The following is a 20,512-nucleotide window of genomic DNA, read 5'->3' as shown; positions in this document are numbered from 1 at the left end:
TAAAATCTAAATCTTGTTAAAAGAAAGCAGTGGTAAGGGTTTATTTCATTTAGTCTGCCCGTTAAAGCAATACACTTTTTTTTTTAAATTTTGAAAATACTTATTTTTACAAGATGTTTGCTGCATAATTTACATGCCGAACATATCCGTGGCTCCTGGAGCCATGCCAGACCCCCTGGCTCGGCCCTGTAATTTTTTTGGGTCGTGTATGTATGTATGTATGTATATGTATGTATATATATATATATATAATCCTAATCTACTGGCGGTTGCCAGTAGATAGTTTTAGTTGGGACCTATTTTCCATAGGAAATTTGCAACATTCTATTCCCAGTAACTTTGGCGCCGATTGCGAATCTTCGTGAAATTTTCAAAACTCGTGGGGCGCTCCGCTCCTATCCTGAAAGTTTCGGGGGTGATTCGTCAAGCGGGGCCCGAGGAAAAAAGGGGGTTTCCAAAACTTGTTTTCCCTATGCAATTTCCCATAGGAAACTTTAGACACGGCTACAGCCCGAACTGCTGAACGGAACTACACCAAATTTGGCAAAAAGGTAGATCTTGGTTCAAAAAGAACCCTTTTGTTAAATGGTGTAAATCCGTTCAGTAGTTCCTGAGAAAATCAAAAGTAGTAACACATATATATCTATGGCCGCACAGGATCCGCGCACCCTCCCGACCATGAGCTGTATGCTAATTGGCTGTCACCACTCCAAATCAGGAAGTGATGGCAGCCATCTTGTGCCTCGGTCGAACCGAGGCACTAGAAATCAGAGAAACAAACGCAAAAGGGGGCAGGGTAGAAAGACCCTGAAGCCCTAGGCCTGCTTAAGAAAAAATAAATCGGCAAAATCCGCGGGGTGGGCCAAATCCTGGAGGCAATGCTTTTGTAAAGCCCCCCCAGGGCTTTACAAAATTATGTGTGGGGGAGGCTCATAGCCTCCCCCATGCCCCGGGGACCGCCACCCCCGGGGCTTAAAAAAAACATGGGTGGGAGGGCTCAAAGGCACCTGCTTTGGTTTTTGGAAGAGAGAGCAGGAAACCAGCTCTCTTCCAAAAACCAAAGACTAGTGCTTTTCCACATGGGGAGCTGTATCTTAGCAGCTCCCGTGTGGAAAAGCAATGCCGGCTCCCGCAGGAGGTGAGGAGCCGGCGGGACCGTGGGTTGATTGGGGACTCCCCACGGTCCCCAAAGGAGAGGGCTATTAGTGGCCATTGGAGGGGGGCCACGCGGCCCCCCCTCCCCAAAATTTAAATTAAAAAAAAAAAGGCCGGGGGATGGGGTCCCCAGGGCCATAAGTGGCCTGAGGAGGGGGGCAACGCAGCCCCCCTCCAAAATAATTTTTAAAAAGACATGCCCCGGGGGACGGGGTCCCTTGTGCCGATTAAGGCCTTTGGAGGGGGGCCACGCAGCCCCCTTCCTATAATTATTAAGTTAGGGAGCAGGCCCTGGGGTATGGGGTCCCCAGGGCCACTAAATTAGAAAAAGGGGGGCCACACAGCCCCCCCTATAAAAAAAAATCAAATAAAAGACCGGCATGGCGCCGGAGGCCACGCCCCCTCCTTGCAACACTCGGGGGCATTTGCAGATGGGGTATGAATTCCCCTAAAATACTGGGGATCCCTGGGGGCCAACTAGCCCACAAGGAACCTCCAGTATGCGCCAGGGGGCTGCATTGCAGAGAGGTGTTCTGAGGCCACGCCCCTTTTTACACCTCTGCAACGCAGCTCTGTGAAGCTTAAAGGAGGTAGCTGGTGGGCTAGTTGCACCCCAGGCACTCTCAGGGTTCAAGGGGAGTTAATCCCCCAACTTAAAACGGCCACAGAACGTGTGTGCCCAGTGGTGAAGGGAGGGGACGGGCCTGAGGTGCCATGTGTGCAAACACGCCCTGTGGCGCGTTTTAAGTTGAGGAATTAGTTCCTCTTCAATCCTGAGGGTCCCTGGGGGCCAACTAGCCCACCAGGTACCTCCAGTAAGCGCCACGGAGCTGCATTGCAGAGTGTTGTAACAAGCATTTACAATGCAATGGTCTCGGCATTGTTAAAGTTAGAGCTATTGGCATTGCTCATGACAATGCCGTTTCTTTAAATGTTTTAAAAACCAAATCATAAACAAAAATAATGTCAAGGGCAATGCCAATAGCTCTAACTTTAGCAATGCCGAGACCATTGCATTGTAAATGCTTACAACTGCCACACGCCACCAGACTCGTGGATTACAAGAGAGGAGCCCCGTCATAGAACCGCGGCCAGTGTTGCCCGATGCCCCCATGAAGCCTTTGCCCTGCTAATGTGCCAGACCTAGCACTTTATACGTAATGTTAGTAGCTCTGTATCTGCCCCGCTGCATGAGCACAAGGCCCCTTTCAAACCAGATAAAAGTATGGGGAGGGGGCTTAGAAATGGCGTGCCATTCTCCCCGAGGCACAATACAGCGAACCCACCACTCTCTGTGATTACAGCAGATTATGGCCACAGCAGTCCGTTAGGGCAGTTCACGCCTGTAGCAGCTCAGGGGCGAGAGGAGGGGCTATTTCCTTCCCTTTACGTGATTGGAGTGTGCATTCTGGCATTGCGTAATGTCAGCGGTATGTTTGGCGCTACAAAAACAGTCAATACATTCATACATGAACAGATGTTATCAACAAAAAGAAACGAGGAGTTGGTTTCTGTAGACTGTAGGGGGGGGGGGCATGAGGAGACCAGGGGTTGAAAGTGAACACCTTTAACTGCCCCCTCCCCCCACCACTCACAAGCAGGAACAGAGAACCCCTGTCCGAGCGTTCACTGCGTGCAGCGCTGTAGCCGGGCCCTTACCTCCATGAACAGGGGCCATCGGTGCAGAGCGGGTTGTGCTTCATGGCAGGCGCAAGGAGAGGGGGTGCGTCGGTCTCCGCTGAGGCTGCAGCCCCGGTGTCTGGCCTCATCCACCACCGCTGCCGTCCGCAGTGCAGCCACCTCCGGGGAGCATTGGCCGGGGCATCGGGTGGGCTCAGGGTTCGATGGCTCTGCCCGTCGCTGCCTCATTCTGGCGATGCGGCATCCCGGGCCCGCGGGAGGACGAGATCTGCACTCCGCTCCGGGAGGGAGACATCCACTGGGAAGAGGGATCCACCTGGGAAGGAGGGATCTCGTTGGAGAGAACCTCCAAGAAATGGCACGGCTCAAATATCGAGCAGGGGGCTCGTCTCTAGCCGGAGAGACGAGGATTCCTCCGGGAAGAGAGATCCACCCGGGCAAGGGAGATCCAGTATCGAAAAATAGATCAGTACGGGATCTATGGAGATGGATCTACCGGGGATTGAGGGGTATAGGGAGAGAGAAATGTATTGGGTGCATATACTCGGGGGTGGGGGGCAAGAATCACCAAGTACAGAAGCGAGGGAGGGAGCGCTATGTAGGGAACGGAAGAGCGAGGGGCGGCATCACGTCCTGTGCGGGATCCCTCCCTGCAGATCCTGGAGAGACCAGCCAGTCCGAGAGGAAATCTGCCTGGCGAGCCGGGAGGAGGAGCCGATTCTCCGAGAGATCAGCAAATCCAGGCTCAGACGATCCTTTCCGGCAGAGCCCGGAAAGAGTACACCAGTTCCAACCAGGGGAGAGTAGCTGATTCCGGAAAGAGAACACCCGATCGTCAGAGATCCTACCAGCAAAACGTCTCTGACGCAGCGGTGATTCGTCAGCAGATACAGACAGATCCTTCTAGCAGAGGAAAGGGGTGCTAGTTCCGGCCCCGCGAGCGGTGATCTGCTCACGGTAGTGACCAGAACATCTAGGCTGCGATCGTCTCTGCGGAGTTGATCCCGCGAGATCAGCCGATGTAGGCCTAATCCTTTTTGAAGACCGTGGAAGGGGGGCAGCTTTTCGGGGAGAGATTCAAGGACCCAGAAAGCAGCAGGTCTCTCCGGGTGGAGAGGGCTCGAATCTTGCGGAGGAAGGAGCGCTGCTCCCGGCAGGGCGATTCCCAGAACAGCCCGGCTGCTTCTGGCCCGGGTCCCCTCGCTGCCTCGGCTGGATCAACAGACTCCTGCGCCCTTAACTGCTGCAGCCCGCCCCTGCCCGGCCCCCTCTCGGCTCCGGGATTGCATCTGTAGAGGGGGGAGATAGCGAGCTCCAGCCCCCTGCCTGGGAAACAAGCACACCACTGCCTTTCTCCGAGGCGAAGCAGAAATGCCTCGGAGAAAGGCAGCGGAGCTTTCGGATTCGGGGGCGTGTTCTCCTCCTGCCATTGGCTGGAGGAGATAATTAGACTTCTTGAAAAAAACACGCCCCCGAATCCGAAAAGGACGGGGCCTGTTCGGAGTGACGGACCTCTTCTCCAATGGCTGGCCAGCATTCAAGAGGCCAGCCAAGGGAGAAGAGGGGCGGGTTCAAGCCCCTCTTCTCCAAGTCATTCGGCAGACCGGCGGTCCTCGACCTAAAAAGGGGGGTGGCCTCTGAACACCTCTGCAACGCAGCTCTCTGGCGCATACTGGAGGTACCTGGTGGGCTAGTTGGCCCCCAGGGACCCTCAGAATTGAAGAGGAATTAATTCCCCAACTTAAAACGCGCCACAGGGCGTGTTTGCACACATGGCACCTCAGGCCCGTCCCCTCCCTTCACCACTGTGCAAAAACGTTCTGTGGCCGTTTTAAGTTGGGGGATTAACACCCCTTGAATCCTGAGGTGACGTGTGCAAACACGCCCTGTGGCGCGTTTTTAGTTGGGGAAATAATTCCCCTTCAATCCTGGGGGCCAACTAGCCCACCAGGTGCTTCCAGTAAGCGCCACTGCGCTGCGTTGCAGAGAGGTGGTGCAGGCCGTGCCCCTTTTTACACCTCTTTGCAACGCAGCTCTGTGGCGCTTACTGGAGGTACCTAGTGGGCTAGTTGCACCCTCAGGATTCAAGGGGAGTTAATCTCCTAACTTAAAACGGCCACAGAACGTGTTTGCACAGTGGTGATGGGAGAGGATGGGCCTGAGGTGACGTGTGCAAACACACCCTGTGGTGCATTTTAAGAGGTAGTTTTAATCCCCCTGCCCTATTATATACTAGGGGCTTACAGAGGAGGTCATGCTAATCACAGGGGGATCCCAACGCATAGTGTTCCCTAGTGTATGTAGGTGTTTTCACTGTATTCTAAGTGTCTTTTAACCCCTTCGCTGCCAGGCCTTTTCCCCTCCTGTGCCACGCCCTTTTTTGGCTATTTGGGGTAGTGCGCGCTGAGGCCCCTGTAACTTTTTGACCACATAAGGTATCCACGCCAAATTTGTGTCCTTTTCTTCCAACATCATGGGGATTCTAAAGGTACTCGGGGTTTGTGGATTCGCCTAGAGGGGTCACAGAAATGAGCCAAAATACAGCAAAATTGTGTTTGTTTTTTCGGGACAAACGGGCTGCAAATGAAAGCATCGGGGTTTTTCCCTGCAAATGTTATCAAAAAAGGGTTTGTGGGGTTGAAATCACAATTTTCCCAGCTTTTAGGGGATATCAGACTTTTGTCAGAAACCCAACATTTTTTACACAGTTTTGGCATTTTTCTGGGACATAGCCTATTTTTGCTATTTTTTGTGCTTTTGACCTCCTTCCAGTTAATGGCAGAAATGGGTACAAAAGCAATTTTGGATCTTGGAAAGCTATACATTTTCGAGAAGAAGACAAAATTCTGAATTCAGCAAGGGGTGATTTGTGTAGATCCATCAAGGTTTTTTTTATAGAAACTAACAGTTTAATATAGGATAAATTGAAAATTAGTTTAAAAAAACAGCCTTTTGTGTCAACGTTTTCACCTGTAACTTCTTCTCTTCTAATTTTGACAGCTCTTTGAAAGCAATATACCATTACATCCGCTGGACATTACTGGTTGTGGGGATATATAGGACTTGTAGGTTCACCAAGAACCCGACGAACCCAGAGCCAAAAACTGCGCAGCAACTTGCAATGGTTTTTTATTATGTACCGGGTCTATAGTAATTATTCTGTAAAAATGTGTACATGGAAAAATCGGTATGAAAGACACCTATGTATTTCTGAAATGGGAACAAATTATAGAGTTTAGAAACGGTAGATATTTGCACATTTCTGAATTTGGGAATACTCATACTAGCATGAGAATTATCAAATGACTTCACTATCTTTCATTTGGAAGGCAGAAATGCATCGAGAGTCAATAGATATTAACAGTTCCTTTACAAATCTGAATTACCCTAAGTCTCCCGATAAAAATGGTACCTCACTTGTGTGGGTAGGCATAGTGCCCGCAACAGGAAACGGCGCAAAACGCAACGTGGTCACAACTCATGCCTGCAACGTTAGGTACACAACAGCACCCACCATCCTACCAGTAGAAGGCGCCATCTATCGGGTCATATATGCAGTAATGATTTCAATGCAATGATGAACTGAAACATACAAAAATTACCTATACCCAACTGGCAACTGATGTGGACAATATATGCCCCGGCTCCTAATGACTCCAAAAGATTATAAGGTACTCCATATAGGTCACGTTTTATTCCTCTTAAACGGCCACTAGTGATTCGCTTTTGAATCCAAACAAACAAGGCGTGGTACTTACCGCGGGTCTTCGAACTCGACGAAAGCAAAAGGGGGCCCACCGCGCCGATTCTTGAGGTCGATGTCACGAATAGCGCCATACTTGTAGAATATGTTCTCTGTCCTTGGTGCGAATGTCGGGCGGCAAGTTCCCAACATATATGCGGCAGTCATTGTTCGGAGCTAAGTGCTTCTTACAAGTGGGAGTGACTTTTGGTGAGCATGTGGTGGCGGTGGCGAGCGAGCCCAGCTGCCAGTCTTTGAGGGAATTCTGAAATCGCCTTTGTTCTCTTCACCCTTCCAGCCGGGCCTTCGTTCTCTTCACCCTTCCAGCCGGGCCGTGTACGGGGTACCATGGTGGACGGGGATGACGCCAAGAACACCACCATGTTTCTCCGAGGTCAAGCAGAAATGCCTCGGAGAAACGCAGCGTTGTTTTCGGATTCGGGGGCGTGTTTTTCTTTCTCTCATCTTGCCATTGGCTGGAATGTTTACATTCCAGAGGAGAGAAAGTAAAAAACACGCCCCCGAATCCGAAAAAGACGGGGCTTAAATGGACAGACACCCCTCTCCTCCAATGGCTGGCCTCCATTTAGGAAGCCAGCCAATGGAGAAGAGGGGCAGGTTCAAGCCCCATACTAGTATCCATTAAATCTCGCCAAGCGAGACAGCACAAGCGCACAGCCTTCGCTAGCCGAGACCTAAAAAAAGGCTCATATTTTTGTAGGCATGCTGTGCATGTCCCTACATAGTGACACTCTAGGCTTTTAAAAATAATTAATTTTGCCGTGAGGCACAAAAATCATCGAAGACAATAGCAGGATCTGGTCGCTTAGCAGACTAATGCATCCACTCAGCCTTTCATCCTTCTGAGTTCGATAAAATGAGTATCATTGAGTTGGGTAACATAAACCTCTATTTGTCAGCGCCAACATGCCCTTCTCAGTGAACGTGCGCTTTACAAATACAAGTTATGTTACTGTACGGCATAGCTAAAAATTATTTACAATGCCAATAGGTTCCAGCGGTGAGACTTATTGGCTTTGTCAGTGTGTGAATTTGTGCTAACATTTCCATTGCTTTCTCTTCCAATCCCTGCATATCCCTCTTTGTCCTTTTTGGATTCCTACTGAATCGCTGTTTTGGTGTTTTTTTTTTTGTTTTTTTTTTTTTATTCTACTGTATGCTGAAAGATAATATATCGTCACACAATGAAGTTTGAAACATTGTACTCCTAAGTTCCATTTATACTGTGGACTAGATTGCAGCTTTATAGCAAAAGGAGCTTGTCTGTGCTATGTAGTACTAAATTAAAGAAAAAAACAATGAAAAAAGACAGCAAGAAGTTATCTCCAGTGTTCTTGAAGGTAAATGTATCTTATACATTTGTCTTATCATGACTGCTATAATTCTAATACTGTCCGTCCTAAAAATATCTGCACTGACATAAAAAATAAAATGTCTGCAAAAACCTTTTTCAGTTGCCAAACATACTTGGAAAACTCGGTATAGAATTCGACCTCAACCATGTGCCACTTCATGCCCAGAAAAAGGTTGAAAATGAGACTGGCTCATTTAATAACATCAAAAAGGGGCTTGAGGAGGTAGTCTTGAAGTGCTTCAGTTGCTGTATGTTTGTGTGTGAAAAGCACTAACCTCACTACGTAGTTTCTGAATCCTGTACATAGCAGACCTATGCTTGACTGGTATTGGAGGAAAAGAAATTCAGAAGGCTGACAGTCTAAAGAGTAGTGTAATTTAACTTGTATAGTACTTAGTAGCACAAGGTGTTGAAATGCTTTTAAACGCGATTTAACATGCTACTCTGGGACCCATGGGTATGGGAATAAATTAGTGATTTTTTTTGTTTTGTTTGTTGTTAGTGGGTTAAGTCGTCGTGTTATAATAAAAGAAATCCTTCCCTGCATCACCTCAGTATGTTTGAGGTGGTATTAGATGGAGTTAGGCTTGATTGCTTATAGTTTATGTGAAACTTCTTTGGTGGTGTAAATAGAGTAGATGTCAATTGTATTACTGGTAAAGAGCAGGTAAGATATTACTACTATCTTAACAGGGCTTGCTGATTTTGGGTAGAGATGTGGGCAATCGTGCAACTGGGTATAACAAATAATCCAGAGCTCAAATATCTTTGTGGTGGGGCTGAATCATGCAGTTTGAGGAATCAAATAAGGGGGCATTCTTGTTGTATATTACATCATAGATCACAGAGTGTTATATTTCCACACCCAAGATACATTTGGGCATAACAGGACCTTTAATAAACATAGGCAAAAACTCTCCTAACTCAAAGTGAAGCTTGTCTATTGAAAAAGATAAATGGCATCACTTAAAGCAAGAGACCTCAAGAGAGGATGTATATTAAATCCTTGACTCCCCGAACAGAAAGTAATTAAAATATTATGGGTCTTCAAATGGAACTGAGGACCAGGTGCAGCTATAAGAAGTGAGTCTTTAGGTCTTTCTAAAAGTGAAAAACGTTTGATTTTCATCTGGTATATTTTGATTTTAATGACGACAAGCATTCAATAATGGCTTTCACTTCAGTTCTCCCTGAAGAAGATATATCTGTGCTGTCTGGATCTCTCCGTTGATCCTGTTAAATGCGATCATACTCCCTGATCATTTTACCCCACATCAGCCTCCAATATGTTCTACACCACCACACAGCAAGATGAAGTGTGCATACTCTGGCTTTTTGTTTATCGCCTCCTCTGCATTCCCTTAGAAAGAAAGGACTCTGAACCTCTTAGAAAAGAGTTCATCATGCATAAATGAGCATAGTGAGTGTATGTGTTGTAAATAGAAAGCAGTCTTGTGAGATCCCTCTACTGACTAATCAGGCGATGTATAATGTAATACTTTGTTACATCTCATGTAGACACGGACCTTTACATTTTTTGGTTTTTCAAGACTTTCTGAACTGGAGACTATCCCTCTGTAGGTTGGCAAAATGTCAGTGCTCAGATATTTGAATCGCCGGTAATACTTGTTTTAATCAGTCTTGACTTGAACTAGGGTCTGTTTCTATTTGCCTGCAGTGGTTGAAATGAGTGAAGTGATTTCATCTCTTTACCAAGTTCTAAGAGGAGTTGTTTGCTATTCACACAAACTTCTAAAAGTGAACTATGACTTGTGATCCCATGCGGCAAACCACATAAATGGAACTCATAGGGTTGGCTGCAGTAATGAGCACTCCAGAATGCCACACACAGACTGAGATTCAATTTGTGCTGGCTAGACGGACCTGGCAAGCCAGGTCACAACTGTCCCATGAGACTTACGGATGTGGTCTAATGGCTAGAGCGGTCGATCTCGAAGCTGGGGAACCAGTTTTACGTTTCGGCAGGGTCGCTCATCTTTGTTCCTGGGCAAATCACTTAATCTTAAAATGAATGTGTCAGTCTGTAGCGCAACTGGCGCTCATGTAAAGTGCTCTGATACCTTTGGGTCAAATTTGCGCTATATAAAACTCCCCAAAAATAAATTTAAAAGAAATTGGTGCCAAATGCTGCTTATGGCTCGGAGACCTAGAGTGCAGCTATTTGTTTGCAATACAAAGGCCATCTTTCGCAGATTTCTTACTGAGTTCATCTTGTTTGTTAGAACGCTGTATTCTCCTAAAGTTTAGCCACAGTCTCGTGTTTGCAGATTTTACATGCTACAAGAGACAGCATGTAGGTCGAAAATCTACTGGCACATGATTGTCATGATATTGTTCTTCATAAGACAAGATGACTGTGGGCTTCTTTTCCATGGGGACAGTTTCCACAACCAGAGATGGCCCGTAAGGTTAGTGGGATACGTGGCCCTAATTTGCTTATTTGAAGAAGGTGAAGTTCCAACAGGTGACTTAATTAAATGGGTTGGGATTACCAAAGAGGTAACTGTTAGTTTGCCTCCTCTACTCTAAAAATCAATGGAAGGGTTTGGTGTTTTAATGGTATCTTGTGTGGTACTTTATGCCACATTAAGGATTCTTCAAATTGGTCGGTGTTGCACCAAGCAAGATGAAGTTCAGGGAGCATGGTAGGTAAGGAACACAAGTGCATTGTCTGTAGCCTTCAGCATCGGTTTGGTAAGGCAGGGAAAAGAGTAAATAAAATAGCAGTATGTGGGATGGGAAGGAGTCAGTAGCTGGCAGAATTTAAATTAGAGGTAAAGGTAATAGTGAGTTATCAGGCCCTAACATAGTTTGATGCACTGTAGAGTCTAAGTGAGACAGGAGGTCATTACTCCTTTGAATCTTTTCCACTACGGCCTCTTCAATTCCTTCTGTGAGCACCGTCTTGTAGCCTCTGTACTTGAATAAGACGTACTTTACATCTGTTTCTGTGGGCGCTATATCCACAATGACTTTTAGCTGAATACACATTGTTTTAAGTTTGACTAGCGGGGAAACCCACCCCTCTTGTTCCTGAATACATTGTTTATTCTGCCATGTGGTTTTGATCTTACAGAAAGAGAATTTATAGACAATATCAGTGTAATGGGGGTTTGTTTTGATAGTGTTATTCTTTGCTTCACTATCTTTTGAATGGAACTGTCTTTCTGTACATATTTATAGTTCATAGATTTTCGCTATGCAATAGCTCACCAGCAGCATGGGTTTAATACACCATCACTGTCAAGAATAGCATTATCAAAGGGCAGTTCTGTACTACATATTCCAGATTCATGTCTTGAAATCCTATATTTTAATTGCCGGTCCTTGCACCAAGAAACCATTTAATTTTCACATAGAGGATTGGAAACTGGTGGTGGATGATTCATTCGCCTATCTGTTAGTAACATTTGATAGAATATTATCCTGGAAAAAGATGTGACTAAACAGAAAGGCCCCTTTGGAAAATGGGATTAGGTCTTTGGCTAACCTCTCTAAAAAAAAAAAAAAAAAACTTGTCTCTAAGCCCTTTTCCGAAATGTTACACATTTTTTCACAGAAAATGCTGGCAAGTGCCAATTATGGGGCAGCGATCTGGGAAACGGTAGACGCAGCTCCAAATTGTAGAGAACGTTTTTGTAAAAAAAACTTTTCACTTCCCCGGTCTTGTGCAAATTGCCTACCGCATTCAGAACCGGCTTTACCTTATCTCGAGGATGTGATTGGATTGACTCCCCTCTTATGGTTTTTTGTTTGGTCATGACCATGCTTACAACTGAACCAGGCGATCGTAAGGGACTGCTCAAAACTGAATTATGCCCATAGGATCCCGTGGTTAAACTAAGTTAAGAACACCTTGACTGAGTTAGATCTCCAACATCTAGATGAGTTCCCCCTGCAATGTAACATGTTTTCAAAGGTAAAATTAAAAAAGATCTTGGAAAAATGGCAAATGACAGATGGGAGAGACACACATCAATAATAATTGCATATATAGCCTTCATGGCTAAAGCTCTATTACATTCTTATCTCTTATTTGTATGAAACCCACAGCATAGATTCATCCTAATTTGATTTAGGAAGAACTATATTCCATTAATCTTTGGTTTTCCCAGCTAACATCTACACGGTGAATGATCTGCCCCTATGCCTGTGCAACGGGAGGGCATCCCAATCAATGCTTCATATCCTATTCTTTTACACTCTATGGGCCCCAAAGGAAAGCTTTGTTAGTTCACGTGCTATGGAAGTACAACTTTGCTCAATATTACCATGCGCTGCACTTTTATCTATCGGCTTTGCAGAACCCTATGTGTTATTCCCTTGCATCCTACCTATGGGCAGTGGCTAGTAGAAGACGTCTACCTTAATAACTGTTTCCTTTTAATGGATTGTTTTATCCAACATTGATTATCTAAAATTATGGCTTTATCCTATATGGTGTAACGTCTCTTAAATATTTTATTCTTGCAATGGTTTTTAACTTGGCTTTTATATTTGTACTTTTTATGCGTTAAAATAATGTGAAATAAACTGTTTGACTGACTGACTTACAAATGAACCCTTTTTTTACAGTCTCACATAATGGCAGCAAAAGCAGTTGCAAATACTCTTCGAACTTCTCTTGGTCCCAATGGTGAGTATATTCGTACCCATTTGTGAGCATGCACAACATAACTTCCATCTTGAATTTACTGATTTGAATTGTTTCTACAGGGCTCGATAAAATGATGGTGAATCAAGATGGTGAGGTGACTATAACAAACGATGGTGCCACCATTTTAAGTATGATGGATGTAGATCACCAAATTGCTAAATTAATGGTGGAGCTGTCAAAGTCCCAGGATGATGAGATTGGAGATGGAACCACTGGAGTAGTGGGTAAGCGTCAAGGAGCTGTGGCTCTTAGATGGAAACCTCCCATCTTCTTATCTGTCTTAAAACATTAACTAGATGATTACCTTGAAATTGTTCAACTGTGTTTCCAATGGTTTTTAACATAACATTTTTTTGCAGGTAAGCCAAGAGGGTGTAATTTGTGTTCTCTGACTGTCCTACACTAGACCACTCTTGCATGGCATACAGCTGGGGCTACTGGATTTGGGCTGCAATGCAGGACAATCATGCAGCAGTGATGGCATTATTCAATGGCATGGAAAAGTAAATGCAATTTGTGTCCCACCCTATGCCGTTTTCATGCAATTCTGGCCTTTTATAACTTGGCTACTGTTAAAATCCAGAAAAACAAATGACAGGATATGGCTGTGATGTCCATAGAAACTAGTTGACTTCATTAGTAAAATGTAGCTGTTTGTATGGTGAACTATTATATTTTTTAAATTTTTATATACAGTATACAATGACCAGTACTGTTACGGGGTTAGCCACGAGTGGCAGAGATCGTTCATATATTGATGCATATGTAGCTACCCTTTATCTTTTGACAGTGAAAGAGGTGTAAGGAGGAAAGGGCAGGAATTAGAGGTGAAGCAAAAGGGGGATAGGACAGGCATGTAGAGAGGTACAGTCGCGTGGCATTACATTGGTGACAGCTGTTCAAACTGCATTACGACTTTCAGATATTCAGGGTCTATGAGTCCGCCTGCGAGCCCACCCGGTCTCTGTGGTGGTCTGCGCATTTGGTTCGAGTATCGGTCAGCTAAGTGTGGAGGCCAGTTGTTTATGGGGGTTTATAAGGGTCCAGAGCTTCCCACAACCCCCTCGAGGACGCTTTCCAGGGCGAGTGCTGTAGCGCGATGCTGTCCGCTCCTCTGAGGTGTGTGACCCAGTTGATCCATCCTTTGTAGTTAGTTTTGCTTGTATCTTTCCAGTTGGTTAGTACCACTTTAACCTCTGCTGTCAGTAAAAGGTCTATTAGGTCCTTATCCCGCTCAGAGCTTAGATTTGTGCATATAACAGCCGTTTTGAGGGAGAATTCCATCGCTAGTTTGCAGCTAAACACATTAAGTCAAATACCTTTCCCCAGAATACCTTGAGTGTTGGGCATTGGTAGATAAGGTGTGCTAGATCCCCCTTCAGTTTGTTACAGTTCCAGCAGAGGGGCTCCTCCCTGAGTCCTAGTGTGAGTAGTCGGGCTGGGGTCCAGAAAGCTTTGTGGAGCAGCCAGAGTTTAGTTTACACTAGAACTGGGGTGATCTTATTACGCGAGGCCCACAGAGTTGCCCATTCCTGTTCATTGATCGGGGTGTTGGACTGTTTGTCCCAGTATGCTATTATTTTTTCATTAAGTCCCGCATCACAGTTAATGGCACACTCTCTGACCCCTTCACACTGCAGCAAGCAACCAGACAGGGATGCCCACTGTCACCGGCACTTTCCTTACTGGCCCTTGAACCCCCTCATCCAGGACATAAAGCTAAACACTAGCATAAAAGGGGTCGATATCAATGGAACCATAGTAAATCTTGCCGCCTACGCAGATGATATACTGATAGTAACAGAACAACCAAAGCCCTCAATAAGGGCTCTGATGACCACAATAGCAGAATACTCCAGGCTATCAGGGTATACACTAAACAATGATTAATCTGAATGTAAACCACTAAACATCCACTGCATGAGAGATACACTAGGGGGCGGGACACATCAAATACTTAGGAATATGTTTCAGTACCAATCTAACCCACACCCTACACTACAATGAGAAGACGCTACTAGAAAAAATGAAGAAACTTTTGGATTCCTGGTTCCCCAAATTCATAACTTGGTGGGAAAGAATCGAAACGATAAAAATGATGATCACTCCAATGATTAACTACCTCATAAGCATGCTCCCGCTCCTACTCCCAGACTATTTCCTCAGGAAAATCGATATCATGCTCACCAAATTTCTCTGGCGCGGTAAAAAGGCAAGAATTGGCATAAAGAAACTGAGATTAGAGAAAACCCAAGGAGGGGTAAATCTAGCAGACTTTAGGGTGTTCCAACTAGCCATTCTAGCAAAACTGGGAGCTTACTGGGTTGCCCCGTCGACTGACTACATACCAGTATGGCTTCAGGTAGAGAAAGCCATTTTGAACAACCTGAGCCCACTGGCCCTACTAACGGCAAAATCGTACCCCCACACATCCAAACCTATCTTTAAAAACACTAAAATAGCACTCCTAAAAGTTGACAAGAAGATGGAAGTTAGCATCAAGGGGTCTAAGTCAGAATCACTGTGGGTGAATAGCAAGCTTAAGTACAAGGGGAAAAGCCTTACCTTCAACACATGGATAGAAAAAGATATATGCTACCCGCACCAACTCGAGAATGGGGAATACCCCATTACCTTCTCTGAACTAAAATCAAACCACCACCTGAAAGACAGATCTTTACAGATGCCTGAAAATAAGAACAGCCTTATCAAAGAGGAAACTAACTAGCGCCCAACCCTCAATCTTCAGATATGTCACAAACATTAACAAAATAGGACACCAAGTCTCGCAACTATAAAAGCTACTATGCGCCAAAACCAACAAACTTAATGAAAAAACAATAGCATACTGAGAACTATTTAAAGAACATATAATTGGCACCAGGACTATTCAAGAGAGAACACCTTCTGCATGCTGATTTCCATCTCTCGAATTTGAGTAATTTCCTGCTGGAAGATGTGCGTGCAACTTCTGCTTTGCTCCCAAAAATGTATTTGCTGACCTTCTCAAGATTTGCCTCTTCAAATGATTCTGCCAAATGTCCCTTAATATGTGAATGCTGTCGGGCCAAGAATGTGAAGCATTCCCGTGACCCTGCATATATTTTTTGAATCTGCGTTTTTTTTGCACCGACTTCAACATCACACACTCTTCCCTTCATTGCCTAATCTGTGCTGCAATTCGTATGTCTTTATTTTACCTGTTTTTTTTGTGGAGCCTGCAAATCTTCAGCTTCTTATGGCACTAGATAAGAAGATGCACTTCAAAAACATAAGCACAAACTACTGGGTCCCTTTAGGGCCTCCAGCGTTTAACTGCGTTGAAGTCGCACAGGGGAAACTCAGAGCAGCCCGACTATATGCAGTTGAAGAAAACATCTCCCTAGTTATGGACATGATGATCGCCCAGAGGTTTGATAGTGATCATAATCCCTTGCTCTTAAATATTGAGGTGCCGCTCTGGATAGGAAACCAAGCTGTACCCTAATGGAACAGGAGCCTCTTGTAGCTAATAACCGCGGAGGAGTCACCTGGCCCAAAGTTCTCGCTAATAGGGATTTGCACACTAGGATTCATGAGCTATTTGTGCATTTCTTGTCTGGTCTGGATAGTGCACACACTTTTTTTTTTTTTATAACTCGTTTTATTAACTTTGCTCACGGTCACCAACATAATACAGCCATCATTACAATGCATAGTGACAAATTTCCGTGCATGGTATCCATACAAGTCTACATAATAAACCCAGGACATGCTCCTCATGGACCCCCTTCCGCCTCCCCCCAAGCACCCCGAAACCTCTTCCATGGACCCCACACCCTTTGCCACAAGATAGTGCACACTCTTGAGGGGCAATATCCTTACTATCAATCTACAGGGAATTTTATGAGGCCATGCAAGTGGTTTTCTCTAAACATGCGACTGGCAAAAAGCCTAATGGCAGAGCAAACAACAAATGGTACAACAGCAAAGGGGGCTCTAAAGTTAGCAGTCATTGAGTATAGTCAATCTGGGATAGCCCTGGAATGTCGCAAATCTAAGGCTGCGCTGGCCAATTCCAAGCGGGATTTTGCTGATAAAGTGTCAAGTTTTATTACTTGCAGCTAGGTGCAACGACAATCGTTTATTTTGGCACATTATTGCGCAAGGAAGCTTGGAAAGCACTATGACTCTTAGCTATCACATTCAGCCAGATGTCGCTATATGCCAAGGATGAGTATATTAGCTGTGCAGTGACCATAAGTGCCCACCCTGATGCTCCCGACGCACTCTCTCTTATGAATACGACTAGCCCTGCGCTGGTCTTCTGTCTGGACGACACTATATCGGCAATTCATAGACTTAAAGCAGGAAAAGCCCATGGACCTGAGCAGATACCAGGTGACTTATATAAATCTGAACCTATGATATGGGCTCTTTGCATAAATCTCTTGTCAAACTGCGTATCGGCTGGTGTGGATATTCCAATAACCTGGAGGGAACCTGAGATAATTACACTATTCAAAAAGGAGATGCTTCTATCCCTTCCAATTATAGACCGATCTTCCTGATTGATAATTTGCTAAATATATTTGCGAGGCAAGTCCTAGACAAACTTCAAGCCTGGATACACTATAATGCGATTTATTTATTATTTTTTCAATTTTTTTGTCTCCCTACCAAGCGTGCTTCAGATCCAAGACGAGCACATGCGACCAGACCTTCAGATTTACTTTTACTCACATGGAAATAGGTGGTGTTAAACAAAAACTAGATGTAGCATTTGTTGACCTGAGGGCTGCTTCGATCTTGTGCCCCACAAATTTCATTTTCATTTGATCTTTATTTCGACATTTTTTCAGTCATAAAAGATTACAGTTAAAACAGTAAAAACATAAGTAAAACCACAGGAGATAAACATTTCATAAAATCAGAATATCAAGCAGGGTATGCAATCATGGTATACAATCATGGTATACAATCACCCCTGGATGCCGCTGTAATGAGAGAACATCTCTTGGACCACATAGTTTTCGCACTCTCAAAGTTCCTGCTAGCTATGTACGGTGAAGTCAGTTTTGAGGACTCTCATTGCAACAAGACATTTATCAAAGCCCATGTTCTTGCACAAGGGTACCAACCAGTACTTTCTGGCTTTACTGTAGGCAGGGCAAAAAAAGAGCATATGTATTTCATCTTCCTTAATCACACCGCATCCAGGGCAAGAATTGCTCGTTGGTGTAGACCACTTACTAGTGGTAGTGTTGTGAATCTCCATTGGATATATAACTTCCTAGCTCCAACTGGGTAAATAAAATTCAAAAACTCCTCAAACATATGAATGTTTAAGTGTTAAAAAGGTCGTTGTCAGAGGGCCAGCTTTGGAGTCATGCAGCCATATATTTTGTTTGTAGTCCATAAAGGACTTCGCAAGCATTTTGCATGAAACCCCCCTGCATGCCTGTTCAGGCTCATACCAAAGGTCCGATAGTCCCATTTTCACAAATGCAAGCCAGGGGATTTTTGCTGCACTACCATGGTTTAGCACATCCTTTAATTCAAGCCTATAATTGGTCAGTTCTGGAGTTATCCATAGCCTGCGCCAAAACCTAAGGGGTTTCAGAGCTAGCTCATCCTGGATAAAACTCAGTCCTAAGTCCAATCTCAGCGGAAGGAGGGGTGTGCTTGGGGGAGTGCAAGTAGCTGCCTCATAAACTTGTTCTCCATGTTAGGAATTTCGGGCCTACAGGTGTACCCCCAGAGTTCCCCACCATAAAGAGCCGATGCCCTTGCCTTCACTTTGTAAATCTCCAGTGCGGGGCTCACTGTCTTGATTGTAGATGTATTAGACATTTTGAGGCTGCCGCCCACTAGTTGGGAGAGTTTAAGTTGTGATTTCGCCTGTTGGGGGCCCCAGGAAAGATTTTCATTGATTGTTACCCCTAAATATTGGAAAGTCTGTACCCTCTCCAGTCTAACCGAACCCAGGATCAGTGTTGGGCGGGTCGATGCCGGGGGGCTGAAAATCATAAATTTGCTCTTATCAGCATTGATTTCCAGTCCGCGGCATCGGCAAAAGTCTGTAAAACCGTCCAGCACTCGTTGGATCCCCGTGGGTGACTTGGAAAGCAGGAGGGTGTCATCGGCAAACAACATCGCTGGCACCCTCCTGCCTGCCAATCTGGGTGCATCGTTATTGGAAACCGCGTCCAGATGCGATATAACGCCATTCACATAGAGGCAGAACAGGGTTGGTGCCAGAACGCACACCTGCCTGACCCCCCTGGAAACCGGGACGACAGCACCCCCTCCCTCCCACATCTGACCTGTGCGTAGTTTTGTGCATGCATCCTAATCAGCACCGTCAGTATTGCGTTGGGAACTCCCATTTCCAAGAGCACCGCCCACAGTTTGGCCCTGGGTACTAGATCGAACGCAGACCGGAGGTCCACAAAGACCATGTAGAGGCTGCCACCCTCTAGTGTTACCGTCTTCCAGAATAACATTATAAGACTGAATATCTGGTCTATGGTAGATGTGTTCCTCCTAAATCTGGCCTGATAAGGACTGAGGATGTCGTACTCCTCAATCCACTCCTGTAAGCGGTCCAGGATTAGACGGGAGAAGATTTTTTGGGGAACGTCAATGAGGCTAATGGGCCTGTAGTTGGTTGGAAGCAGAGGAGAGCCCTTCTTGAAGATTGGGTCAATCTCTGCTCCCAACCAAGTACCCGGTACCTCCATACCTCGCAGAATTGCGTTGAAAAGGGCACATGGGTAGGGGGCCCAGATCGCCGGTTGATCCCTAAATAAATCACCGGGGAGTCTATCTAGGCCGGGAGCCTTACCCGTGGCCAACTTCCCTATGGCAATGTAGACCTCCTCCACTGTGCACTCATGATCATTTAGTGCCCCCAGTCTAGGTGTAAGTGCCAGTGGACTTTCTAGACCTGTAACTGCCGCATATAAGGTCTTAAAATTGAGCTCCCAAACCCCCGCCTCGATATTGGGTTCTATTGCAGATCTAGGCTCTCCTGACCCCGTGCTAACTATTGCCCAGAATCTGCGTGCATCTCTCGTTTCCAATGCGGAGGAAAGGTTGGACCATTTCTCCAAATCCCACTCCTCCCTAGCGAGGTTCATTGTTTCTTTATATTGTGATCTTCGGGTGCGAATTTTTTGTTTGTCTCCCATCTTTAAGGGCCACAATAAGCTCTGATTTTGCCTTCCTGCATGAGGCATTATACCATGTGGATACAGGCACCCTGCGCCTCCTATTAGAGCCAGGGGGGTTAAATAATTCCGCTAAACAGGCTACTAGGTCCTGATGCACGCACTGCATGTTATCATTAAAGTCAAGTGCCAGAGGCTGGGAGACCAGGGAGCCCACCTTCGTAAAATAGGGTAAAATTGCGCTATATAATTTAGGCAAAGCATCTCGTGATACCACCAGTCTCTCCCACTTGACTCTACGTCTATTATTCGTTATGGTCAGCCCTTCGACCACGTCCGGGCCAAATTCCTTTTCATTCTCTATAGGCCGTAGGCACTCTATCCTCAGGCTTAGTGCATTATGGTCGCTGTCCACCCTAGGCATTACCTCGAAGTCAACAACCTTCGACCATAAGCATGTCTCCACCATAATGCAATCTAGTCTTGATTCGTGTCCCCTCTTATTGAAGGTACACTTTGACGGGGTATCAGATGGCGTCCGACAGTTACAGGCCCAAATAGAGTTGTTCAAAGTTAGGGTCGTGAGCTGGATGGCCAGTGGGGACCAGGACTTCGGATATGGGGACTGGCATGGCGGAATTCCCCAGTATTCGTCCTCGTCCACTCTCTCATTTAAGCCACGAAGTGGCTCATAATGACAGTTTAGGTCCCCTGCGACCAAATAATGTATATCCCTGCTAAGGGAACCAAGGAAGGATGACAACTCTTCA

The 20,512-nt window shown here is 45.6% G+C and overlaps 1 protein-coding gene across 1 annotated transcript in view; it reads left to right on the top strand.

Annotated features, from left to right (window-relative positions):
- Nucleotides 1-20,512, top strand: part of CCT5 (chaperonin containing TCP1 subunit 5) — a 154,193-nt gene that overhangs the window by 9,325 nt on the left and 124,356 nt on the right. The window contains exons 2-3 of the mRNA XM_085606088.1: nucleotides 12,510-12,570; nucleotides 12,651-12,815. Of these exons, the coding sequence (XP_085462214.1) occupies nucleotides 12,510-12,570; nucleotides 12,651-12,815 (226 nt within the window). The remainder of the gene's footprint in view (nucleotides 1-12,509; nucleotides 12,571-12,650; nucleotides 12,816-20,512) is intronic.

The sequence above is a fragment of the Triturus cristatus genome, chromosome 5_1 (genome assembly GCF_964204655.1).
Source record: "Triturus cristatus chromosome 5_1, aTriCri1.1, whole genome shotgun sequence".
NCBI classification, from domain to species: Eukaryota; Metazoa; Chordata; class Amphibia; order Caudata; family Salamandridae; genus Triturus; species Triturus cristatus.
The sequence above is the reverse complement of the archived record's forward strand: the minus strand, read 5'-3'. Positions and strand labels throughout refer to the sequence as shown.